Genomic DNA, 27,531 nt, shown 5'->3' on the forward strand with positions numbered 1-27,531 from the left:
ACACTTATTTATTATTTATTTATCTGACTGAGCCAGGGCTTAATTGCAGCACTTGGGACCTTTGATCTTTGTTACGGCATGCGGGATCTTGGTTCCTTGACCAGGAATTGAACCTGGGCTCCCTTCATTGAGAGCGCAGAGTCTTAGCCACTGGACCACGAGGGAAATCCCCTCAGATTTACTTTGCATGGCTTTGCATTGGCATCTAGATAAAGTCCCCCAACTCCTAGCCTGGTTGGTTCCAGGATCCAACCTTTGTTCTTGGCTTTTCCTACCACATCCACCCAGGCTTCCCCATCCTTACCCCCAGCCCTTTATTATCTGACTGTTCCAAACCCAGAACCCCTTGCCACACCCTGTGCTCTTGGTCACCTCAGCCTTTTGTAAAGGCTCTTCTCTCTACCCGGAGGATTCTGTCCCCTTTTTATCTCCTACGCCCTGCGCCCCCCTCCCCACACGCCCTCTGCTTTTTTGTGATGAATTCTCCTTCTTCGTCTACCATGTTCATTTCTATCAGGAAGTCACCTTGGAGCCCCTACAACTGGCCAGGCTGCCCTTCTGCAAGATCCCGCAGCCCACCCCCGCTCCCCACATTAACACGTAACATACACATCAGAATAGCCTGCTCACTGGAGTCTCGCTGGGCAACCTGAGGGGCTCACAGGTTGTGATATCGTCAGAGCTCAGTAAATGTCTCTGCACGTTCTGGAGATTTCTCTGCACCTGCAGGAAGGGGTGAGCTCCGTCCCACACTGGCTGTGAAGCCCTCCCCACCCACCCTCATTTTGCACCACTCAGGCTGTAAATGTGCAGGAAGAGCAGGAGAGAGGAAGGTGAGGTTGCCTTCCCTCTGCTGTGCTAGAGCACTCATCCTCAGGGAGACCCTATCTGGCACTGTCGTCTCCATCACTGTCCTTTTTGTCCCTACCACCTCCCTCCCAGTTTTCCTTACAATTGTAAGTGATCTTATCTGTCTGCTCTCCTCCTTTATCCTCTCTGGACCATTCTGTTCACAAGCACTGAGACCTCATCCTGGCTGGCTCCAGGGTCTACAAAATGCCCAGGGTCTATCTGCTGAATTATAGGAATTCATGAATTCAGTTGACAGCAATATATAGGACTTTGAGCATCAGGAAGAGAAGGTGCTGTCTCCTTTTCTTACAAATTATGGAGAAAATGCTCAAAAGGTCTGATGAGAACCAGGATGGGCTCTCTGAGGGTTAAATGTCTGGCTCATCTGTCCATTGCAAGGAAATCTTAGGAGAATTTCCATCTCCATTTTCTCTAGGACACATGTGAAAACTTGTTTCAAGGGAGAGCTAACGTTTATTCACTTTATAATTACCATTTTGTTTCCCACTGTCCATCTATTTATTGTTTGTTTAGTTTCATTGGTTTGCATGCTCTTGCTTTCACAACCAGATCATCTTGGCCCCTAGGTAATTTCTGATTACATTGCTGTCTGGAAAAGGATTTATTTAACAATCAATGATTCATGGAAATTATAATGCTTATTTGGAGTCTGTCCATATTCCTGCCATTCAGTTGGAGATTTCTCTGCACCTGAAATTTTATGCGAAACCTCTGTTGATAGATCTACTGGAATAATCAGTGATTTTTGATAATGCAAATTCCTCAAACTCTGAGACTTTAACAGGAGGGGAAAAAACCCTACGATATAACATTCTGTGAAACTCCCCTTTTGGATGATAGAAACCAACAGATGTCCTTATTATTATTCCACAGCATGGCTCCTTCCTCTCACTGGGAAGAATCTGTGTTCCTAGACCCAGAAATTTCTACTCCTAGAAAACTCTTTTCATTTGCTTTGCACGTGAGAATGTTTCTCCCATCTGGGGGGTTTTGTTTGCTGTCAGCTTGCCTTCACCCTGTGCAATTAAGGAAGGTTTTGTCAGAGGTTTTGCCAGCAGGGATGGCGGAAAGGAAAAGGATTTTAGAATCAGGAAAACCTAACTCCAGGATACTTGGCAAGTTAGGGCATCTCTCGGTTCCCAGTAGAAATAGAGGTTCTTCTGTCTGTCTCAAGAAGCTAGTATGGAGCTTTCCATGCATTAAATTCTCAATAAATGTAGGTTGTGTGGGTGGCATTCAGCTCCACTGGAGGATCTTATTTGTAAGCCCATTGGACAGATCAGCTGGAAAATTTCAGGAAACAAGTAGTACCATATTTTCTCCGTGGGTTTAAACCATGAGGATATAAGAAATGGATAAACAGACAAGAAATCTTTTCTTTCATGCAGTGGAATCAGGCAGTTTGCATCTCCCTGTAATTGGTAGAAAGACACTGGTGCAGAACTTTACAAATATGATGTCTTTTACACACTGTGGTGACATGAGAAAGATTGGATATCTCTATTCTGCATATTCTGTTAATAGGTAAATTCTTTCAAACTGATTTTAAAGAATAATTTATCCATCATCATGGCTATTTTTTGGCTTAAAATACAATTTTGATAAACTTTTGACTTTAAAAAATAAGTCAGTATTTAAACCATTGAAACATGTAAATTTAGGACTGTAAGGAATAAGTTGATGCTAGATAAGACCCCGGAGAAGGCAATGGTACCCCACTCCAGTACTCTTGCCTGGAAAATCCCATGGATGGAGGAGCCTGGTGGGCTGCAGTCCATGGGGTCTCTAAGAGTCGGACACGACTGAGCGACTTCACTTTCACTTTTCACTTTCATGCCTTGGAGAAGGAAATGGCAACCCACTCCAGTGTTCTTGTCTGGAGAATCCCGGGACGGGGGAGCCTGGTGGGCTTCCGTCTATGGGGTTGCACAGAGTCGGACATGACTGAAGCGACTTAGCAGATAGCAGAGCAGCAGATAAGACTCCAGAACATACCATGGAAGGAATGGGCTGTGAACATCATAAGGAAGGGACCACTTCGAGTCAGCACAGAATTTTGAGCAAAATTTTGACATAGATGAGCAGTCCTGTGCCTGGAGACGCTGTCTTATCATTCAGATTCTGTTGTGGATATTCACTGGCCCATCGACGGACTAGACTGATTTTCTTGAGGCCTGGACCAAGAGTCATCTAGTCCAGTACTTGTAGGGCCTGCCACGTAACAAGTGTTCAGTAAATGTTTGTTGAATACATTAATGAATATCCTTATAGGTGAGATGGGAAAATGTGAGCTACATAATATACCACACTTAAGTGGACACATAATTGGTCAAGTAGTCACACCCAAAGGCTGTTGATCAGTAGAAAATATAAACCTGGAACAAAATTTCTGGGGATTTTGCCCCAGGGTAGGCTCAGGATATATTCTTTCCAATATTGGAAAAATAAATAGCTTGGAAGAAGACATAGAAGGCATACTAATTAAATTTACATATGGCCAGAAACTAGATTCAGAAATAATTCTACCAATAATAAATGACACAATAAATTAAATTTATCCTAACAGTGGTTTCTTTTTTTTTCTTCATGTTTTTTATGCTTTCAATTTAATTTTGCCACCCACTCTTTTTAGTTTATTTTAGGGTTTCAAGTTTTGATTGGGTTTTGACAATGCAGAAGAAAGCTGTGTAGTCATTTTCCAGTGAGTTTAGGGAAATATTCTGTGAAGAAAACAGTTTTTCCTAGTATATTTGAGGTAAAATATAAAAGTAAAAAGGTCCAAGGTAGCCTTGGATGGGAGTGAGTTATATAGCTTATTTTTCTTTTCTTTCCCCAAAATAATGATAAAAACTAGGCTTATCTATTCCCTTCCCTAAACTAGATACATATGTTTAGTGCAGTCCGTGTGACCTAGCCTTGTTTGGGGTGTCATCTCTTCCACTAGGGCTGCCTGAGTAAACCAGGACAGAGTTCTTAGCTCTTTGAATTTCTCAACAAAAATAAATTTCCATTTTTTTCCATTAGTGTGAGTCAAAAAATAAACACAACTCAAACCAAAGGATTGTGCCAAATGACCAAACCTTTGACATCCAAACTAAATTCCTTTCACGTTGGTGACAAACCAGATAAAACTTGCCATCTTAATTGGCCATCAGGTTGAGTATTTCCTTATTCAGAGCCTTTACCTCATCTCTGGAAACCTCCACGACCTTCTTCCTCAGAACCTGGCTTTCTTTCCTCCCTGGGTTGTTGCTTCCTCACTGCGTGGCTTCCTTCATCTTTTCCTCAAGATTCCTGGCCCCTCTCAGCCATCTGAGCTTCCCCTGGAATTTTAGTGAGCCCCAGTGGTGAGACTTCCCTCTGATTCTGAAGGGGCTTCCAGGCCTTTCGTATTAAATTATACATTTCTCCTTACAGGCAGTGCAAGGTCTAATTCATATCTTATGGAGCTCCACAGAGAAATGACTTTCCTCACTATTTTTCCATAAGCCATTACAAGTAAATACTGATTTGTGTGACTATCCCTCGACAGCTGCATTCAGTGGGTCTCTTCTGAAGAAAGTGGAAATAGGTGTCAGATGGCTTCTTAAAAATTTCCTGTGTTAGGAGTGGATTTCGAATACGCAGAAATCCAAGAGGGATTGTGTGAAGGTTAGATGCACATCACAAACGGCTTAAATCCATTCCTTTCCTTCTGCAAAGCTGTCGTTTCCTTGGCCTCTGGCCTTCACTGTATGTCTCAGATGGCTCAGTTATTCCAGAGCTCGCATCCTCCTCTGTCTCCCTTATTTCTTTCACATTTTAAGTGGATGTCTATTTTTATGAAGTATATGAAGAGCAGTGAACATTTTCCCACATTTTGTTTGACAGGAGCAACTTTTTATCCCCTGCTATTTTTAGTCAAGACTCACAATAATAATTTATTCGTTATTAAGGCAGTGCTATCATTTTCAAATTCATTTCTGAACCTAGCTATGAAGCAGACTTCTATTTTTGTTCACACTTACGGAGAAAGATAGAAATGCATGAACTTCTCCACTTGGACCATCTGTATCAATTAGGGTGCATTTGATCCTAAGCAACAGAATACAAAGCTTGTATGAGAAACTGGCTGGGAAATCGGTGGATATGTCTGTTCCTCCAGAGACAGGGCTGCCTTAAACATTCAGTTTCACGCAGTGAAATAGTACCAGGATCAAGAGCTTGGTTTGTACCCTCTTCGTTTGCTCGGTTCTCCACAATGCCATCCTATAGTTAATCCCTTCTTCTGGTCCCATGATGACAGGGCGCAACGTTTAGATCTTTGGCTTCCTTATTCAAGGCCTGAGCTGGATGCCCTGATAGGGCCTGTTAGGGGTAGAGTTAACTTTCCCCAAAGCACAAGCTATGTGGGACTGAGTAGGTCAAGTGAAAACTCAAGACCTTCACCAAGGAAGAGGGCTGCATGGCCAGCGGAAGGCAACCTGGTATTTATCACACCATGGGGGTTTCTAAAAAATAACTTAGGAGCTTCTTGTCTGGAAATGCTGCCTACGTTGTGAATGCGCCTAAGGAAATGTGTTTTTTTACTATGTCTCTTTCTTTATTTGGCTGCACCGGGCCTTAGTTGCGGCACGTGGGATCTTAGATCTTTGTTGCCACGTGCCGGATCTTTAGTTGCAGCGTGTGAACGCTTAATTGAGGCGTGTGGGATCCAGCTCCTGACCAGGGCTCAAACTGAGCTCCCGTGTGTTGGGAGCTCAGTCTTAGCCACTGGACCACCAGGGAAGTCCCCTAAGGAAATATTATTTGTCCATTTTCATCATGAGGGTATCTGACTTTATTTATTTTCATACTATTTGGAGAATTTCTGTAATTTTCTCACACACTTCTAGTATTTTAGCAAGTAATTGAAACATTGTAAATAGCTTCTGTTTAGTATCTTCCATTAAATAGAAAATAAATTTCTATGAGAAAAATTCCTTACTCTTTGATTTATTCTATTAATTATTTTTATCCAGAAGCTGGGTTAAAAACTCAAATCTCAGTATGGGAGATGATTTCTGAGTGCAGAGCATTCTTATAATTGATTTTAAAAGATTTTTTCCAGGTTTTAGGATAGTAATTTCCTGCAATCTCAGTGAGAATGTTTAATATTCTTTCATCTGAATATTCATAGCTTCTTTCTGTCTGACTTGTGTAACTCCAAAAAACCTTTTCTGACCACCATTACAGATAATAGAAATTTAAAAGAAAGCTTGTTATGTAACTAATATTGTTATAATGTTACAGAAGTAATAAGACTTCTCTTTCTCTAGAAAAATTTTCTTATCTTAGAGAAATGTGGAGGAATACATCCAGACTTTCCTTTCCAAGGCATTTACTGTAGTAGAAAGTAGTGAGCTTAGGAATGAGTCATGGGTTTGAATACAGGACATTCCATTTAGCTGATTTGGGGCCAATTACCCAATCCCTTTGAATTTCAGTTTCCTTTCTTGTAAAGTAAGAATAATAGGTTCCTCCCTTAGCATTTTCAGTTCTTGAAATGTGATCCGCCCAGGGTCCTACACATAGGAAGCTCTAAGTAAATGATAGTTATTACAAAAAAATATGGAACTGAATAAGGAAAAAAAAATCCAGATCCAACCAAATTGTAGGAAATTATTTTAAAAGTTTAGAAATTCTTTATCCCTTGTCATGCAGGTTTCTTTTACTTTAGAAGCATATAGCAGTTTCCTTAAAAATGTTCTATATGGCGACGCTTAGTGTTCACTTTGAGACTCTATGTCCAGTTCTGTTAAGGTCTGCACTTTGCCAAGTTTTAATTCACATTAATACAGAGAGGCTATCCTGTGTTATTATTCAGTACCGAATTTGAACGTCAGTTAAGAAAAGAGAGGAGATAGATATGTCTCTAAAAGGATCAGAGGCTGTGTTGAGGCCCATGGAAAATTTGGATGGGTCTCTGCATTATCAGAAATCCCTTCAAGTAGTTGGCGTTTTCTCTGTTGCAAGTGTTGGTAATTGATCAAGAAGAACAGGTCTTTCAGATCTCTACAGTGTTTTTTTGGAAAATAATAAGAAATATTCCATCAACGGTATCCTGATTCTGCAGGTATAAGAAGACTGAAGAACAAAACCCCAGATCGTTGCAGATACTGTTTTCTTTCTCACAATTCTTTTTTCTTGTAGAGGAAAAAAAAACTATTGGCAAAAGGAGTCATGAACTTCACATTTTGTGTGTTTATTTGTCGAGTTGACTTTTTCTACTTGTTCATGGTGAAATAGAGAAGTGTGTATGAACTTTCTACTTGAGAGATCAAAATTGGAGGAAAGTGAAATTTCATGTTTAAGTGATACCATTGATAGGAGAGAGAGAGAAGGTTAAGGACTTCAAGCATGGTTTATAAGGAACTAGGTCAAAAGGCTTAATTAAGTAAATAATGTATTGATTTTTTTAAAAAATTGAGGTATTTAAAATTTGATATGTATTTTTAATTTGAGGTATTTACAGTATCATATAAGTCTCAAGTGTACAGCTTAGTGATTCATATTTTTTAAAACCTGTACTCCATTTATAGTTATTTTGAAATGTTGTTGTTCAGTAGCTAAACCGCGTCTGACTCTTTGCAGCTCCACAGATCGCAGCATGCCAGGCTTCCCTATCCTTCACTGACTCCTGGCGTTTGCTTAAACTCATGTCCATGGAGTCAGTCATGCCACCCAGCCATCTTACTTTGTCCTGTGGCCCTTAGTCTCTCCCAGCATCAGTTGGCTTTCCATGAGTCAGCTCATCATCAGGTGGCCAACATACCGGAGCTTCAGCTTCAGCATCAGTCCTTCCAGTGGATATTCATAGTTGATTTCCTTTAGGATTGACTGGTTTGATCTCCTTGTTGTGCAAGGAAATCTCAAGAGTCTTCTGCAGTACCACAATTCAAAAGTGTCAATTCTTCAGTCCTCAGCTTTTTTTTATCGTCCAACTCTCACATCCATACATGACTACTGGAAAAACCATTGCTTTGACTAGACAGACCCTTGTTGGCAGGGGCTTCCCAGGTGGCACCTGCCACCTGCCAATGCAGGAGACATAAGAGACACCAGTTCCATCCCTGGATCAGGAAGATCCCCTGGAGGAGGGCATGACAATCCACCCAGTATTCTTGCCTGGAGGATCCAATGGATAGAGGAGCCTGGTGGGCTACAGTCCATAGGGTCACACAGAGTTGGACACGACTGAAGTGCGCGCGCGCGCGCATGCACACACACACACACACACACACACACACACAAACACACACACCTTTGTCAGCAAAGTGATGTCTCTGCTTTTTAATACACTATCTAGGTTTCTCATAGCTTTTCTTATTGAAATGTTAGCCTCTCAGTTGTGTCCAGTTCTTTGCAACCCCATGGACTATAGCCCACCAGGCCCTTCTGTCCATGAAATTCTCCAGGCGAGAATACTGGAGTGGGTTGCCATTTCCTTCCCCAGGGCATCTTTCTGACCCAGGGATCGAACCTGTGTCTCCTGCATTGAAGGCAGATTCTTATCTTAGCTTTTCTTACTGGCTGTATTTAACTATCCCTGCAAAACGAACTACTACATGTAGTTTTTTTCAGAGCTGGAGTTTGACATGTGCATCCCGCTTCCCAGTTTCTTTAGCATAAAACTCACACTGTTGAAGCTAGTAAGCAAGCCTCTCATAATGTTCTTCAATCTGCCCTCAAGATTTCTCCCTATCTTTTTTAAAACTATTAATTTTATTGAAGGATAATTGCTTTACAGAATTTTGTTGTTTTCTGTCAGACCTCAACATGAATCAGTCATAGGTACAAGTACTCTCTTGATGTCTGATGAAGTCTAGGTCTGTGAGTTTTATGCTGGCTATCTGCAAGTGATGTGCGCTGGTGCTCTTCCAAGGGCTCTCGTGTACAGTGGACTTTGAGGAAGAGTGGTGGCGACTCTAAGAGCTCGTGCTTTTCCCTTCCTTCCCTGGGTCGCCCGCCTGCAGTGCATTTGGTAACATTCTTGTGCAGTGTTCATCCTGACAGCTGACTAACTGTCCTGTTGAGCCGAGCTTCTGCGTGTTTATTTGTCCTAAAGTCACATTAGACCTTCAGATGCTTGGTTTGCCACCAGCCCGATCCCCCACACCCCAGGAAAAAAGAGAGGAAAAAAAAAGATGAAAGAGGGAAAGCTACCAGATGGTTCATCTGACTCCACACTCATTGCAAGATCCTGCAACGGCTGGTCTTCATTTCCACGTTGAAGCTTCCTTCCCCCAAGGCTCCTTGATTAACTATCTCATGTCCACACTGTCCACACAGGGGCTTCTGACTCAGTTTTGTGTGTACGTTGCAAGAGGTACCACACTCTGCACCTTCCTCCACCCAGGCCCTTATTCTTTCTGTACTTTACTCCTCAAATATTCTTGGCATCCTTTCCCTGAGATAAATCATTCTGCTAGGCTCTGTGCCTGCAAGAGTGTATTCCACAGTGCTGGCTGCCCCCCAGCCTCTGGTGAGAAAGCAACTCCAACACTGTGAACCCAGCACTGTGTGACTTCAGACAGTGCATAAGGAAAAAAAAGAAAGAAAGTGTTAGCTGCTCAGTTGTGTCCAACTCTTTGTGACCCATGGACTGTAGCTTGCCAGGCTCCTCTGTCCGTTGAATTCTTCAGGCAAGAATCCTGGAGTGGTTGTCATTTGTTTCGCTTTTTTTGCGTTGTTTGAGTCTTCCTGATTTTAACATAACTTAAAATAACTAATTATAAAGAGGCCAAAGATTCAGAAAAAAAAAAAAAGAACATTAGCATCTTAGGGAATGAATTTCTGAGGACAGGACTCTTTTGTATCTGAAAATATACTCATAATATTAATACTAGACTTCTTTAGGTAGAGCAGGGAAGAAACTTTAATTCCCTTCTGCATTATTTAGTGCAGTGGTTTCTTTTTTCCTTATCTTTCTTTTTTGCTTTGTTTTCTTCCTTTTTTAAGTAACAGAACCCTTTAAAAAAATACGTTTTTATACATAGAGAGCCCCAGTACACACACAGGTAAGACATGTGGTATTTTTTCAATGTGAATGTATAAATCTCATTTTGTAACTTTTATTACAAGTGCTCTCAAGGGGAACACAAGCCAACCTGCTGGTGGTGTCCACTGTGTTCACATTTGGTATCTATTGGAGTTGGGTCTGTAAAAGTTGTATCTCATGATGGCTCTAAAATACTTATTAAGAACATGGAGGAGTTGGGGGAAACCAGACTGGAAAGCTCGGATCCAAAGTGACCTCAAGGAAGTCTGGTTGTTGGACTAAGATGCTTGGATGTTTGGAGGGAAAAAAGTCTCCATGGCTTTGCTCTGAAAAAGGCAGTCACCTAAAACGCACCTGGCGGGCTGTGCGTGCCCGCGGCCTGGCCTGCCCTCCCCCGTCTCTGGCTTGAGGACTGTGGCCAACGCCTGGGCACAGCAGCTGCTCTGCGTGTGCGGAGGAGCCCAGGGACAGCCGCCATCGCCTCCCGGGCCACCCCTGTGTAGCTCTCAGGGGACAGCCGCCATCCCCTCCCGGGCTACCCCTGTGTAGCTCTCAGGGGACAGCCGCCATCCCCTCCCGGGTCAGGGTCAGTCCGTATGTCGGGGCTTCTCCCATTCCCTTATCCCTCACAGCACGATTGCGTTCCTAACTCCCTTTTAAATTCTGATTAGAAAGCGGGGTGAATGGAAATTAGTTTATGAGCCACCATCTGTGAACAGTATCATTCCTGAGAATTTGCTCATAGCCCTGGTGCTCATCCCCTGGCTTATCATAATCTTTTATTAGCAGGACGTCGTAAAACTATAAAGTCCAAACTACCTCAGCACTTCACACCCATCTACCATAAAACTACGATTTGGAGAGGTTATGCATGTATCAGATACATCGTTTTAACAATCATTGACAAAGCAAAACATGTTGTTCTTTCTAATCATGTCTCTAATTGCAGTTATGAAGAAATTCACTCTTGCTTTCTCAAGAAGGAACAGAGTTGCCCTTATTAGACAGTCGTAGAGATTACCTCTGTTTTTTTAAGTCGTATAAATGATATATATTATAAATATATAAATATAATAAATATAATAAATATAATAAATAATATATAACAGATAAATATATATTATATATAATTTATACAATTAAAAAACACAGATATATATATATATATATATGGCTTCCCAGGTGGCACAGTGGTAAAGAATCCACCTGCCAGTTCAGAAGACACAAGAGACATGAGTTCTATCCCTTGGTCAGGAAGATCCCCTGGAGAAGGAAATGGCAACCCACTCCAGTATTATTGCCTGGAAAGTCTCATGGGCAGAGGAGCCTGGCAGGCTACAGTCCATGGGGTTACAACAGAGTCAGACCCAACTGAGTGACTGAACACAGTGTGTGTGTGTGTGTGTGTGTGTGTGTGTGGCTGATTGTGTGCTATATATACACACAGTCAGCCACAAACATCCTCATGAAAGTGCCCGAACACTACTTTTTCCATCAAATGCATTTGATTTCCTGAAGCCTGGGGCTGACCTGAGCAGCCCTGAGCAGTGACATTGTTTATCACTGATGTTTAAAAGCTAAAGAAAGCTCGATTCTGGCCAGTTGTCTGAAGGTGGGCACTTTTCTAGAACATTGAGAAGTGTCTAGTTCCATCCTCCTCAGTCTGAAATGGAGCTGATGGGAAACAGTTGTTCAGAGCAGACTTCTGTCTCTAGTTTACTCTTTTAACTCTTCTTCACCCCATCTTTTTCTTGTATAACTTGCTCCTCGCTTTAGCAACAAACAGCACAGTATTCCAGCAGATTTACGGAGCCTCCAGCCTCCTGCTCCTCTGGCCGTGAGGCTTCGTTGTCTGGAGGGAGCACAGGTGGCAGCCATGTGCCTCTGCATTCCTTACCCATGCTCCCGGGGCTCCACGTTCACCTGCAGGCTGTGCTGTGCCAGGGCCGTGCCCCTGAGCCACTCTGGGCACCTGCGGGCTTGGCAGAGCCTGGATTCAAGTTGTGAAATACAGGACCTCACCGTGGGTATTGGCACAGAGAAAGCACAGGGCTCTCGTGATAGGAAAGAAAAGGGACATGATGTCTTTTCCCAGGATTCCAATGCATTGTCTTGGCCCCCTTTCCTTTATGCTCACAGGGATGCCAGTTGTTCAGAGCTACAAGCCTCTTAGAGGTGCTCCTTGAATGCAGACCCCATGTCTTTGGTCTGGGGCACAGTGTGTGTGTGAGGAAGCCGTGGGATGCAGCCCCGGCTGTCAGCCTCTGGCTGCAGGTCATCACAGGATCGCACATTGTGTGGCTTCAGTTCGCACTGGAATGACCTGCAGTGACCCTGGAACAAGCTTTCTGAGAGTCCCTTCGTAAGGTGTCTTTGGAGGCTGGATTTTCGTATCAGTTCATTTCAGTTGCTCAGTTGTGTCTGACTCTTTGCAACCCCATGAATCGCAGCACGCCAGGCCTCCCTGTCCATCACCAACTCCCGGAGTTCACTCAGACTCACGTCCATCGAGTCCGTGATGCCATCCAGCCATCTCATCCTCTGTCGTCCCCTTCTCCTCCTGCCCCCAATCCCTCCCAGCATCAGAGTCTTTTCCAATGAGTCAACTCTTCGCATGAGGTGGCCAAAGTACTGGAGTTTCAGCTTTAGCATCATTCCCTCCAAAGAAATCCCAGGGTTGATCTCCTTCAGAATGGACTGGTTGGATCTCCTTGCAGTCCAAGGGACTCTGAAGAGTCTTCTCCAACACCACAGTTCAAAAGCATCAATTCTTCTGCGCTCAGCCTTCTTCACAGTCCAACTCTCACATCCATAGCTGGTAAATGAAAGTTATAAGACTTTATCTCTGTTTCCAGGCAAGTAATAGCTTTATGTTCTGCAAGACTCCAAGGCGTCTTCTCATGTTAAAACATCCAGAGAAATGTATATTACCCTTTGACAGAAAGGTAGCCAAAAATCCAGAGAAGGAAATCACAACATTCCCTAAAATGTGTTAGTGTTTCAAGGCCTTACTAAGACCTTAAAATATTAGAAATGTTATAGTTAACCAGTTGAAATTTGTTAAATTTTCATATTATTTTTCCCAGAGGACTGATATGTAGGCCCAGTAGCCTTGAACCTTCATCCTAAGGACACCCTGCATCTTATCTTTAAATCAGATCAGTTATGAAATAAATGTATTCAGCCAAGTATTTAAAAGTAAATCCTTTCTCACCATTCAAGGTTTTTATTAACTCAGTAACTTATCAGAGGAACTCAGACTTTGCATTTGAATCACTTGGATTTTTTTTGTTTTTTCTAATTCAGAAGCCTAGGCCACTTTCCAAGACAATTAAATCATAATCTCCAGGAGGGGTGGATCCAGATAGCATATATTTTATTTTAATTTTACTTATTTGTTTTTAAAGGAGCAGTTTGCGGGGGTCTTTGTTCTCTGAGTAGGGATCAGATTTGTGCCCCCCTGCGGTGGAAACATGGAGTCTTAACCACTGGACCACCAGGGAAATCTATCCTATATTTAAAAACTCCTCAGATTAATTCTAAAAATTATCAAAAAATCAGATAATTCTGATTTTGAGACCTACCTGTAATTTATTATGGGTGGTGATAGGAGTAGGAAAGAAAGAAAGAGTCGAATCTTCTAACCTTTTTTTGATTCAGGTGCCCAGGTTTTGCGTGTCTTTGGCCTGTAACCCTTTAGGAAGGCTGAGATTAGTCACTCGTTGATTTATCCATTTTTCTGCAACATTTACTGAGTGCTGGCATGTGCCAAGCACTGAGTGTTTCACACTGACTTGAAACTAACTCATTTCTCCTCTGAATTAAAGACAACCAAGCCTTGGCTGGAACTTCTGGAGTTATTCCAGACATGAACAAACCACTCGGTCCTTTCTCTGTTGGTTCAGGGCCTTGTAGAGGCTAACTGTGGGAGAGGGAAAAGAAAGTCTTTTCCTTGTAAATGGATTCTTATCTCAAGAAATTCTATTCCATGTCTAACTGACAAATTTGCCCACGCAAAAGAGCCTGTTGAAGCATGACTTGTAATCCAGGTTTCTGTATAGCAGGCAGAATCCTGGAGAACACTGCATATTGGCTTAGAATCAAGCTTTGTGGGATCATACATACTTCAGTATACTTTGCTCATTATAATTTTAGATTCATTGATTGCTAGAGTTGGAAAGGACCTGAGGGAGTCTCCTGTTTGCCTAGTTAATTTCCAGAGGAGGAAACTAAGACTCTGGAAAATAATGGAATCGACATACGACCCCCTTGAGACACGTTACCGTGATAGTCTCTAGTCCCGCCTCCTGACATAAGGCTCCACTCTGTGTACCCTGTCTTGTACTAAGGATGTGCAAGATGCTTTTTTAAAACTATGATCAGCAGTGTGCAAGATTTTAATTAGTGTTTATTTTTAAGGATTCAAAGCAAAACTCATTTCAAAATGAGAGAATATCACATGTGATACTTCAGTTCAGTCTAGTTGCTCAGTGGTGTCCAACTCTTTATGAACTCATGGACTGCAGCATGTCAGGCTTCCCTGTCCATCACCAACTCCCGGAGCTTGCTCAAACTCATGCCCATTGAGTCAGTGATGCCATCCAACCATCTCGTCCTCTGTTGTCCCCTTCTCCTCCAGTCTTTCCCAGCATCAGGGTCTTTTCAAATGAGTCAGTTCTTCACCTCAAGTGGCCCAAGTATTGGAGTTTCATCTTCAGCATCAGTCCTTCCAATGAATATTCAGGACTGATTTCCTTTAGGATGAACTGGTTTGATCTCCTTGCAGTTCAAGGGACTCTCAAGAGTCTTCTCCAACACCACAGTTCAAAAGCATCAATTCTTTGGCACTCAGCTTTCCTTATATTCCAATTCTCACATCCATACATGACTACTGGAAAAACCATAGCTTGGACTAGACAGACCTTTGTTGGCAAAGTAATGTCTCTGCTTTTTAATATGCTGTCTAGGTTAATCATAGCTTTTTTCCCTAGGAGCAAGCATCTTTTAATTTCATGGCTGCAATCACCATCTGCAGTGATTTTGGAGCCCCCCAAAATAAAGTCTGTCACTGTTTCCATTGGTTCCCCATCTATTTGCCATGAAGTGATGGGACCAGATACCATGATCTTAGTTTTTTGAACGCTGAATTTTAAGCCTGCTTTTTCACTCTCCTCTTTCACTTTCATCAAGAGGCTCTTTAGTTCCTCTTTACTTTCTGCCATAAGGGTGGTATCATCTGTGGTTATCAAGGGTGGTGTCTGAGGTTATTGATATTTCTCCTGGCAATCTTGATTCCAGTATGTGCTACACCCAGCCTGGCATTTTGCATGATGTACTCTGCATATAAGTTAAATAAGCAGAGTGACAATATACAGCCTTGATGTACTCCTTTCCCAATTTGGAACCAGTCTGTCGTTCCATGCCTGATTCTAACTGTTGCTTCTTGACCTGCAGAGATTTCTCAGCAGGCAGATAAGGTGGTCAGGTATTCCCATCTCTTGAAGAATTTTCCACAATTTGTTGTGATCCATGCAGTCAAAGGCTTTGGCATAGTCAAGAAAGCAGAAGTAGATGTTTTTCTAGAATTCTCTTGCTTTTTCTATGATCCAGTGGATGTTGGCAATTTGATCTCTGGTTCCTCTGCCTTTTCTAAATCCAATTTGAACATCTGGAAGTTCACAGTTCATGTACTATTGAAGCACAGTTTGGAGAATTTTGAGCATTACTTTGCTAGCATGTGAGATGAGTGCAATTGTGCAGTAGTTTAAACATTCTTTGGCATTGCCTTTCTTTGGGATTGGAATGAAAACTGACCTTTACCAGTCCTGTGACCACTGCTGAGTTTTGCTGGCATATTGAGTGCAGCACTGTAACAGCATCATCTTTTAGGATTTGAAATAGCTCAACTGTAATTCCATTACCTCCACTAGCTTTGTTCATAGTGATGCTTCCTAAGACTCACTTGATTTTGCATTCCAGTATGTCTGGCTCTAGGTGAGTGATCACACCATTGTGATTATCTGAAGATCTTTTTTGTACAGTTCTTCTGTGTATTCTTGCCACAGAATGTGTGTGTGTTCTGTGTGTTCGTAATATCTTCTGCTTCTGTTAGGTCCATACCATTTCTGTCCTTTATTGTGCCCATCTTTGCATTAAATGTTCCCTTGGTATCTCTAATTCTCTTGAAGAGATCTCTCTAGTCTTTCCCATTCTATTGTTTTCCTCTATTTCTTTGCCTTGATCCCTGAGGAGGGCTTTCTTATCTCTCCTGGCTGTTCTTTGGAACTCTGCACTCAAAGGGTATCATCTTTCCTTTTCTCCTTTGCCTTTAGCTTCTCTTCTCTTCACAGCTATTTGTAAGGCCCCCTCAGACAACCATTTGCCTTTTTGCATTTCTTTCTCTTGGAGGTGGTCTTAATCACTGCCTCCTGTACAATGTCTGGAACCTCCGTCCATAGTTCATCAGGCACTCTGTCTATCAGACCTAATCCCTTGAATCTATTTGTCACTTCCACTGTATAATCCTAAGGGATTTGATTTAGGTCATACCTGAGTGGTCTAGTGGTTTTCCTTACTTTTTTCAATTTAATCTGAATTTGGCAATAAGGAGTTCATGATCTGAGCCACAGTCAGCTTTGTTTTTGCTGACTGTATAGAGCTTCTCCATCTTTGGCTGCAAAAAACATAATAAGTCTAATTTCGGTATTGACCATCTGGTGATATCCATGTGTAGAGTCTTCTCTTGTGTTGTTGGAAGAAGGTATTTGCTATGACGAGTGTGTTCTCTTGGCAAAACTCTGTTAGCCTTTGCCCTGCTTCATTTTGTACTCCAAGGCCAAATTTAGCTGTTACTTGAGGTATCTGTTGACTTCCTACTTTTGCATTCCAGTCCCCTATGATGAAAAGGACATCATTTTTGAGTGTTTGTTCTAGGTACTTAATCCTTAAAAAGACAACGAAAGTGGCTTGCATTCTTAAGATGATCTTGATTTAGGTACTAGAATTTTGTTCCTTTTGTCCTGTTGATTACAGCTCCATCTGCTGGCTGCAAAGAAAGATGATTCAAAGCTTTTGGACTGAATTCTAGTCTTCCCTGGGTGGCCTATATTCCTAATAGATAGGATCTCTCCATGTCTGTCTGATATCATAGATACATGTATGTGTGATAATTTTATCTCTATACATGTATATATATGTGTGTGAGTGTATAGATGTAGATCATGAGACCACATAATTAGTGTTCATTTAAGAAATGGAGAAATCAAGTCAGAAAGTATTTCATGACTTGTCCAAAATCTTGCAGGAGATGTGTCAGGGCTGAGACCCGTAGTATGTCTTGATTGCTTGAGCATTTAAACTAATCAATATGTGTTTCTTTGTGTCCAGCGTTATGGATACATTTTGGTGAACCAGCTGTTGATGATTTTGATCAAGAGCCTTTTAAAAAGTACCTCTTAGTGAAAATCTGGCAATACAACAATCCATTGACTTTTGTACTTGGGTTCAGTAAGAGAATCAGGCCCTCATGCCCTAAAGAATTTATTATGTATAATGAATTAACTTTCTCTCCTATGCAACTAGTATGGTGCCATCCTTGAAAGAACTGAGAAAATAGTTACTCAAATAATTTCTAATTAATAAAAACTGGAGGGTAAAAATATCCTCCCATCTTAGCCTACTTTTGGAGGTACTCACCAGTTTAACTGTATCCTTCTAGACGTTTATTCTCTGCATGTAAAACCGTTTAATATGTACATGGATATTCATTCAAACAGATGGATGCAATGCCGTGTGTATAACAACAGGTGATGAAAAAGCTGGGGTAGTCCAGAGGAGAGGGAGTCAGTCCTACAAAAGATAAGGACTAGCAAGGGATTCACCGTGGAGGTGCTGTCGAATGGGTCTGAGAGGGTGAACAGTTGAGTGAGAAGATTTGAGAGGCATGAGCACACTTGTGTGGCCAGGGAAGAAGGTGTGCACTGGTGTTTGAGAGCTGCCTGGGTCCAGCAAAGTTCTGGCCGCACTGGAGGGTGAGATGGTGTGTGAAGACCAAGCAACATGCTACCTTGTAGGTCATGTCAAGTCACTTGGACTTTATTCTGAACTAAGGGAGCCACTGATGAATTTCAGTCGGTTTGGTCAGTATATTCTATACTGTGGAATGATGGCTCTTTAAACAGCAGGGAGAATGGTTAGAAAGAGAGCAAGACCAGAGGGAAGATGGAAGAACGATTAAGTGGTTATAAATTGGGAGTGATCATCTATAAAATAGGAATAACAGTGCCTGCTTTACAGAGTTGTTGTGAAAATGAAATGTGATAACATCTGTGAATGTGCCTGTTAAGTTCTAAAAAGGAAAGGTATTATTTTTTTAATACCATCTGGCAAATATTTCAGCTCTATCACTTTCCCTTGTGAAAATATCCCGATTTTCTCAACAGTATTTCCTGTATTGCTTATATATGTGCTCAGTCCGAGTCTTTGTGACCCCATGTGCCGAGGTCCAGCCCCGGTGGATCCAGGGTGATTTGAAGGGGAGACGGAGTAGGTGAGGAAAAAACTTATTTATTTAAGATTAGATTAGGAAGAAACAGTGTAGGAGGAAAATTTAGTGGAGAAAAGATGCTGAATAACTTGGTTTACGTGGAAAGCCGATAAAGTTCCAGACAAGGAGCCTGCACCATCTACGTTAGGCCACCGGCGTCCTCTTGAATAGCGGGGGGTGCCTCACCTTGGGCTCCCTCTTGCGTGGATCTTAGAAGCCGGGGCAAGTAAGTAGACATGGCGAGCCTCCACGCCCCAGATAGGAATTCAGCCTGAAATTAGAGTAAAGAGGAGACACGGGGAAACCAGTCCTTCCAATGACTGGCCTCTGTTGGCTAGAAAGACCTTTTATACCTCTTTGATTGTACATAGAGATCAATGGGTAATACAAAATTATGCAGCGTTAGCAGCCCAGACTCTTATCAAAACCAGGCATTTCTCTCTGCATACCTAGTTGTATACACAAGTCTTAGGTGATTTACATCATCTTCTGGCCAAAAGGGCCAATTAACATTTTACGGCCCTTTTCTGATAAGGGTTTGTCAACCAGAAGACTTATTTGTGTTGTTCTTCTCAAAGTCTGGTGCCACTCTCAGAAAGCACTAAATAAAGTTACATTCTTACATAGCAAAGATACAGCAATTTATAACAAGTAAAAGGAGTACAGTGATTTATAACAAAAGAAAAGTAATTAACTCAAAAGTCTTGTGTTCCTAACATCAAAACTACTATATACCTTTTTCCATATCCCGATTACATTGATTAACATCCTCCCAGGTGCCTGAAAGATAAAGAATATGGAGTCCTGGCAGCAGTCATTGAGTCAACAGTGAAATCCATCACCAATACGATTTTTAGCTCTTTAGAAAAGGCTCTGTATCTTTAAGATGCTTTAAGCTTTGTGCCTCTCACGGTTGGGGGGCTGTAAGCAATTCAAAAGCTGTAAAAGGTCGGGGGAACCTGTTAGGCAAGTTAGAGAGCTATCAGAGGGGGTTTTAAGCCAAGACATTCTTTTGCAGGAGACTGAAGCCCTGAATTAACTTTTTCCAGAGAGTGTCAGAAGAGTGGAAAAGTACAATACAAAAAGGCAGGCAGATTCTTATTTTGGGGGTACATGCTCAGGAAATACCAGGCCGAAACCCTGAGGCTTGACTCGCTTTGCCCATCAGGCCTCTCCGCATGACCTTGTCATGGGTGGGATTCCACACACTGGCTCCCGGCACCCATGGTCTGTAGCCCTCCAGGCTCCTAGTCCATGGGGTTCTCCAGGCAAGAATACTGGAGTGGGTAGCCATTCCCTTCTCCAAGGAATCTGCCCGATCCAGGGATCGGACCCACGTCTCCTGAGGCTCCTGCGTCGCAGGCGAGTTCTTTACCACTGAGCCACTGTATTGTTTATAATGAGAGAAGAAAAATGACCTAAGAAAGGAGGAAATTATTTTGTTTATTAAAAAAAAGAAAACATACTGTTTGCTTAGACAAGCAAGAGTGTTTGCCAACATGTCAGAATGCTCTTCAGATATTTTTGAGGCCATTTGCGATGCCAGAGAACTGTAGCATCTTTTTTGTGAATGAAATTTAAGTTTTCTGGACTGTTTAAAGAAAGTTAAGAGTCATGGGTAGTGAAAGACCTAGTCCTTTAGGTCTTTGCTTGAGAGGGGCCTGCGTTTCCCCTGAGAAAGAGCTTTCTTGGACTGGACTGTTAGCCCAGAAGTGCTTAAGGGAGGAGGACAGGAGACCAGTCGCTGCTCATTGATGTAACTTCCATCTTGTGCACCTGTGCTGAGATCCGTTCCGCCGCCATCCTTGTTATACCTTCACTAGTAAACACCTTGTCTCGTGTCCCCTTATGATTACATTTACTTCCATCTCTTATTCTCCTGTGGCCTCTTTAACTTGAGTAGAAAAGTGACCTTTTCTAAAGACCACACAAAGGAAAGATGTTTTGTTGCCTTTCCTTCTGATAATCTTCATAGTGTTCATAATTGCTGCTACATGTCCCTGTTCCCCTCAAGATCAGTGAAAAAAGGATGAAAAAAGGCAAAAAAAAAAAAAAAAAGAAACAAAGGATTTCCCTTCTTTTCTCTTCTCTTGAGTGTTTTTCTAACCTCCCTCATTTTACGTGGAGTTCAAAATGTGTGGCTTCTGTAAGCGCTGGAGAACTGGACCAGAGGGAGAAATGATGTCACTATCATCTCGTAGGAGCGTGTGTGGTCAATAGGATGCTTGTCCTTTGGGTCCTGATATTCTCTGCAGCTTGGGGGCTTGGCATGGGGCCTGCTTGTGCATTTGGCTCATTTTTTGCCTGGATGAACTTTAAAGCGTTTTCCTGGCTCTCCGTGGGGTTTTCTTGCGTGGCTGTCGTCGCCATGCAGGCAGAAGTCTGCAGCAGTGTCCATGCGCTGGTTTCCCACTCAGCTTTTCTCTCCCTCTCTCTCTGGGCCCACTCTCCTCAGCTCATCTCCTCTATCCATTAGTGGAGATTTATGGAGGTTTTAGTGTAAAAGTGAAGGTTGCTCAGTCATGTCCGACTCTTTGCAACCCCATGGACTGTACAGTCCATGGAATTCTCCAGGCCAGAACACTGGAGTGGGTAGCCTTTCCCGTCTCCGGAGAATTGTCCCAACCCAGGGATCGAACCCAGGTCTCCTGCATTGCAGGCTGATTCTTTCCCAGCTGAGCTGCCAGGGAAGCCTAATTTTAGTGTAGATTACTACTTAAACCATTTACCCTCTGTATGTAGATGTACCACCCAGTGCTTACTTTGGGCCTGGTAGGTAAGTGATTAAAACTGAGTGAGGTTCTTTTCATCACAGAGTTGTTTTTAGTGACATTATTCTTTTGAATTATGCACATTTTAGAAAGGATTGCTGTTTGAGGGTGAACATTCCTTATGTATGAAGGTTCTCTTGGCCCTGTTTTAGAGAGATTGAGTGCTGACCTAGGGATTCAGCTATGCAAGGGCAACAGAACTTTGGTTTTCCATTTGCTTGTTGATGAGGTGCCCCACCTCTTTTCTCTGTCCACTTTCTTCCCCCTTCTGATGACACCAGATGTAGACTGGTTGAAGGCTCTTCCTAATTAGAATTTCTGGACTCCCAACTGTTGCTTCTGCTTCTGAATAGCTCTCCCTCTGGCTCACTTTGACCCACTGAGATTTTGTCTGTCAGGATGTTTATAACCAGGTATCTTGAGAGCTTCCAGTAGATTTCAGGAGAGTAATACTGATCTCTGCCTCACTGCCTCCAGAGGTGGATATTATATTGTTAGTTATGAAACTTAATTCTTTAACTTTAGGTGTTATGATTTTATACAGACAACTCAGAATTTATGAGAATATCTTTGATATTCTCATTATAAGTTAGTTAACATGAAGTTATAGCATAAGTGCTTAAACAGGGTCTTAGGAGTTAGAATCTTGGCAAATCCATTACTAGTTGTACGACTTTGGAATGCTTTCTTAGCCTCTTGGGGGTCTTACTTTTAGTTTAAGTTTAGTTTTAGTTTAGTTTTTTTTCTTTTAAAAATAGGGAGAATGATAGCTACTTTGTAGGGTTACTATATTAAATGAAATCCTTAAAAATACTTAGTATAGTTTTGACACATAGTTAACACTCAAAACATGGTATGTATAAAACATATGTAAGTGGGGCCTAAAGAAAGTTATAAAATTAATTCACTTGATTTAGATGTGTTACATCCCAGGGGACTAAGGAAATTGCATTTATCTCAAGAGTCCCAGTTGAAATATCTGAGAAAACAACGTAAGAGATATTGGCAAATCTTCAAAATATGAAAAAGGTAGACTATGAGATGTATAGACAAGAAAGTTTGACTCCAGTGCACAGCAAAGTTCTGAAACAATAAATTAGCCATATGGATTACAGTCATTTAGTAAAAACTGTAATGGTTGCTAGGAGTCACCATGGGCTTGCCAAGAGCAATTCTTCCCAAATACCCATTTCCCTTTAAATAGTATTATGTGGTATGTAAAGTCCCAGGTGGCCCAGATGGTAAAAGCATCTGTCTGCAATGCGGGAGACCCAGGTTCGATCCCTGGGTCAGAAAGATCCCCTGGAGAAGGAAATGGCAGCCCAGTCCAGTACTCTTGCCTGGAAAATTCTATGGATGGAGGAACCTCGTAGTTGACAGTCCATGGAGTCACAAAGAGTCGAATACGACTGAGTGACTTCGCTTTCAAAGTGAGGAATGCCGTTTCAGCAAAGACACTTATGGCTAGTACAGTAAAATAAATGGGCTAAAATTGCTGGCTTTGCAACTTAGCAGCCATCAAAGCCAGCTGATGAATGTCTTGGTTTTCTTGATGGGGTCTCTGGTGGACTACCGTGGAGTTCTGGCTTGTAACTTTCCCACTTAAGAATTTAGGAATTTGGATGAAGACATAGGGAATGCATGTGTCCCAGCAAAATATGCAGATGTTCCAAAATGGTGAGGGGTCATAAAAAGAAGAGAGAATCAAACTCCAGAATATTTCTGGTTATCTGAAGCATCACACGCTATGCTATGCTATGCTAAGTCACTTCAGTCGTGTCCGACCCTGTGTGACCCCATAAACGCAGCCCGCCAGGCTCCCCAAAAGACTGAGTTTAATGAAGCCAAGTTCAAAAAGTCAAGCCTGAGTAAGAGAGGAGATCTTGTTTGGTAGAAGTTTAGGTAAAAATGATCTGGTCATTTAACTGATCCTAAACTTTATATTATTCTGTTCATTCAAGAAGCATGTACTGAAAGTATTAATACTACCTGCCATGCTCTTTTCTCAGCACTGGGGAGACAGTAATGAACAAAATAGTAAAAAATCCCTGCCTCCACGGAGCTTATATTCTTTATATGCCAACCATCATGCAGCTACCTGAAAAAATGGACCTAAGGTTAAGCTTTATCTGTAAAATTATAATATCCAGCTCCGCATAGTTAATGAAGTGAAGTGAAGTGAAGTCACTCAGTCGTGTCCGACTCTTTTCGACCCCATGGACTGTAGCCTACCAGGCTCCTCTGTCCATGGGATTTTCCAGGCAATAGTACTGGAGTGGATTGCCATTTCCTTCTCCAGGGGATCCTCCCGACCCAGGGATAGAACCCGGGTCTCCTGCATTGTAGGCACACACTTTACCGTCTGATTACCAGCTCTACCCTGTTATTTAGTATCTTATTCTTGATGCTCTGTCTTGCACTGGGATCATTACTTTCAGTTCAGAATACCCTGCTCTGAACAAACAGAACAAAACAAACAAACAAAAGTGACATAACACGACGGAAGGACTAGAATTCACGTTGGAAGAGAGCTGAGGGATAAGAAGAGGGAGCTTAGTAGGAAATTATATCCCACAAATATTTGCAGGGTATATGAGAAGGGCTTGTGTGATGTGTAAGCTTGTTCTGTGTTGGCACCAGGAGACAGTACTAATTCTAAAGAAGATGATTTCCGGTAAATATAAGAAAGATTGCCTATGAAGTGTCCTGGCTGCAGCCGGACGCCCAGCTGTGTGAGCTCCTAGAGGGCTGAGGTACCTCCCTTGTGATTCCTAGTTGTGTGGTTAGTACATGGTGAGCACGCAGAGATGTGTGGATGAATATTCACATGGCATTTGTAGGGATAATCTGGCTATGAAATAATGTTTAAAATTTTCAGTTCAGTTTTCCTTAAGGAATCTGAGGGTGGAATAAAGTACCGGAGAACAGCTGTGGGGGACTAGGCTGTAATCTTTTGTCACATTGTAACATTTACAAGTGAATTAAACCACTTTTCTTAAGAGACATTTAAAAGACCATTTTAGAATTTCTTGGAAAATTTTAAAAACATTTGACTCTGCTGGACCATATTACTGTATGCGGGATCTAGTTACCTGACTAAGGATGGAACCCAAGTCCCCTGCACTGGGAGCTCGGAGTCTTTAGCTACTGGACCACCAGGGAAGTCCTGAAATTTATGATATGCTTATTGATACATTATCTTACCCAACTTAACCTCCATCTTTTTTTTTTTTTTGAGGCCTTCACTATAATTCTGACCCAGGGCCTTGCTTTCTCTGAATTTAACAACAGTTGTGCAGTACATAGCGTTTAATTCTAACCTCATTGCTTCATGGGTCTCTCCATCAAGGTGACAAGATCTTTGAAGGCAAACCTTATTTTATTTTTTTCTTATGTTCTCCCAGACACAGAGCAGAAAGTCAGGAAGTGGTGATTGACTGACTGATTGATTCATCAAAGGGAAAGTCAGTAGCTGTACCGTTTGAGCCACTATAAGAGCTCATGTAAGGTGCAGCAAGTTAAATAGACTTTAATTTCTCTATGCCTTGCATCCAAATAAGGGACTTATATTTTTAATTTATTAGTCTCCTACTTTGGCTGAGCAGGTGCTTTGTATATAGTTGACTCTTTGTATATAGTTGAATATGTATTAATGGCTGTAGTCCAGGGTTCAAATTGTCTTCCTGGCTGAACCTCTGAGGGGAGCTAAGATTCTAGGTACAACCCCCAAGCCCAGTTTGGAGGCTCATTTATTGTGATTCATGTACTTGAGTGGCCAGATCTAGCACCCACTTACATTTGTATTTCAGATAAACTGCAGTGCAGTATTTGGGACACATTTATATTTTAAAAGTAATCATTGTTTATCTAGAATTGAATGTAACTGAGTGTCCTGTGTTTTATCTGGCAGGTCTCTGTATAAACCCCATTCCTTTCACATTCCCATAAGTCTAAGCTCTTAATTAACTCCCAAGTAAACTTTACTGAAAGAAGACATTTGTGCCTGTGTGATGGATTCCAATGGCAATTTTTTAATTGGAAAAGGGGAAAATCCGTGTACTCTGTACTGTTTTTGTTGTATTTTTTTCACATGTGTCCAATAATGATAATTCCACAAACATCTGGGGTATCGGGGTGCCAGGTTACTCTCTCATGGTTTCCTTGGTGGAATAGTTTACTTGGTTCATATGATACATTGCTGATATTGTTTTGCTCAGGGACCACAGAAGCCACTGCTAACAAATAATTAGGTTCTCTGCCTTGGAATCAGATGAAATGTGAATTTGGGATAATCTGTGTTCTTACTTCCTACACATCAACTGCATTGGCTGATAAGGGCTGCAGTGATCAAAGCAAAGCATAGCCTCTCTCAGTTAATTCTTTTGTTCTCTTGTTTCATCTGCTCAAAGGGAAGGTCATATTCTGGTTTGTTCTATCTTACAAATTTCTTTTGAGGGGTAGACATTTCACACTTAGGAAAATTGCATTCATTTTCCCTAAATAAATAATAACTCATTGTTTAGGAGCAAAGCAGCTCTACGCTATCAAGCAGCTCTGTGCTAGGTACTAAGGGGAAACAGGATGAGTAGGCTGTCGTACTTATTTTCAGGGATTCACAGGAATCTATCTGCCTGTTCAATGCTTGCTTTTAAATGGCTCAGCAGTCATTTCAAAGAAGTTTGTGGTAAGAGCTAATTAGCTCATAATGAAATGATTCTTCTCTCAAACGTTTTAAATAAACACCAAGTCCTACGTTATGAGCAGAAGCTATTTCTAATCGGTAGTTCGAAGGGCAAGAATTAGACTGTTTTCTTTTCTTTTAGTTTTATCGTTAGGACTTTGCTGCTCCCAGTGTGGTCTGCAGACCAGCAGCTGCAGCATCTCCTGGGAGCTTGTTAGAAATGCCAGGCTCTCAGGCCCTGCCCAGAATCCACTGAATCAGAATGTGCGCTGGGACCAGAATCCCCGGAGATTCATGTGTGCCCTTTGAGAAGCCCTGTCATAATATAGAATTCCTCCACCTCCCCTTGTGCAGACTGATCATCTGAGGATCTTGTTAAAACAGGTCCCTCTCCAGCCTGGGCTCCAGAGACTCTGATTCTGTTTGAGGAGAATTTGCATTTCTCACCATCTCCCAGGAGATGCTGGTGCTGCCTGTCTGGGAAGCACTCTTGGGGAAGCATCGGTCTAGTTTGCTTGGGGTACTGAACTGCACCTTGAGGATGATGGTGACTAGAACCCCAATGAGGTGGTCAGTCTGGTTTTCCACTGCTTACCCTGGAGTCAGAAACCTGAAGGTGAAGCTGATCCCTGGAACATCCAGCCTGTTGTGGGGATGGATTTGCATACAATGGGCTGTTCAGGTCAGTCTGTGTTGGCCGTTGTGAGGCTGCAAAGGAGGGAGCAAGTAAATGCTCCTTGGGGGCTCAGCTGTCCAAAGAGGGCCCTGCAAGATAATAGGATTTTGGCCCATTCCTGAGATTCCTGTGAATAAATGCTAGAGGGGTAGGCTGTACAGGGAAGCAGGGATGGTTATCCTGTATTGCTACAAGATCAGATACAGAACCTCCAGAGAGAAGAGCAGAGAGCATGGAAGATGAGTCAGGGGAAAAAGTCTGAGGAAAAGATGAAGCAGCATCTTAAAACATTACCTTATAGTGTTTAGATTCTGTCTTGGAACTTGTTGCTATTATGACATGCGTGTTTTTTTTTGTTTGTTTTTTGTTTGTTTTTTAAGATAGCATGTCTCTTCATACTTACATGTCTCAGGTATTTATTCCATGTGTGCACTTTTTTTTTTCCTTCAGGATTAAGCATGAGAACATCGTGGCCCTGGAAGACATCTATGAAAGCCCAAATCACTTGTACTTGGTCATGCAGCTGTAAGTACTGTGTTTAACTGTTTGCAGACCTGGGGTTGCAAACTCAGATGCCTAAAGGGCCAGGTTGTGAAACTTGAATTAATGGTAAGACCCGAGGGTGGGGGGAGGGGTGGGAGGAACTGCGGGACACTGGGTTAAGAATGTGTCTGTCTAAGGACAGTGACCTTGAGACCTCACTTGCTCTCAGTCTGCAGCTGCTGGATCTGAAAAGCTACAGTTCTCATAATGGAATCCAGTGCTACTATTGCAGGGTCACTCTATTTGGGATGTCTCTTGTAAATTTTTTTAAGTGTGGATTTTTAAAAAATTATTTGTTTATTCTTCCCACGTGACTTGCAAGATCTTAGTTCCCCAACCAGGGATTGAACCCATGCCCTCTGCAGTGGAAGCCTGGCTTCTTAATCACTGGACCTCCAGGGAAATTCTTCTGCTTTTTAATGT

General features: G+C 42.1%; 1 protein-coding gene across 2 annotated transcripts in view; it reads left to right on the forward strand.

Moving 5' to 3' along the window:
• The window catches only part of CAMK1D (calcium/calmodulin dependent protein kinase ID), a 393,517-nt gene that overhangs the window by 212,000 nt on the left and 153,986 nt on the right, over window positions 1-27,531 (forward strand). For both annotated transcript variants that reach the window (XM_027976539.2, XM_027976540.3), the window contains exon 3: window positions 27,016-27,090. In XM_027976539.2, the coding sequence (XP_027832340.1) occupies window positions 27,016-27,090 (75 nt within the window). The remainder of the gene's footprint in view (window positions 1-27,015; window positions 27,091-27,531) is intronic.

Source organism: Ovis aries, chromosome 13 (assembly GCF_016772045.2).
Source record: "Ovis aries strain OAR_USU_Benz2616 breed Rambouillet chromosome 13, ARS-UI_Ramb_v3.0, whole genome shotgun sequence".
In the NCBI taxonomy this organism is placed as follows: Eukaryota; Metazoa; Chordata; class Mammalia; order Artiodactyla; family Bovidae; genus Ovis; species Ovis aries.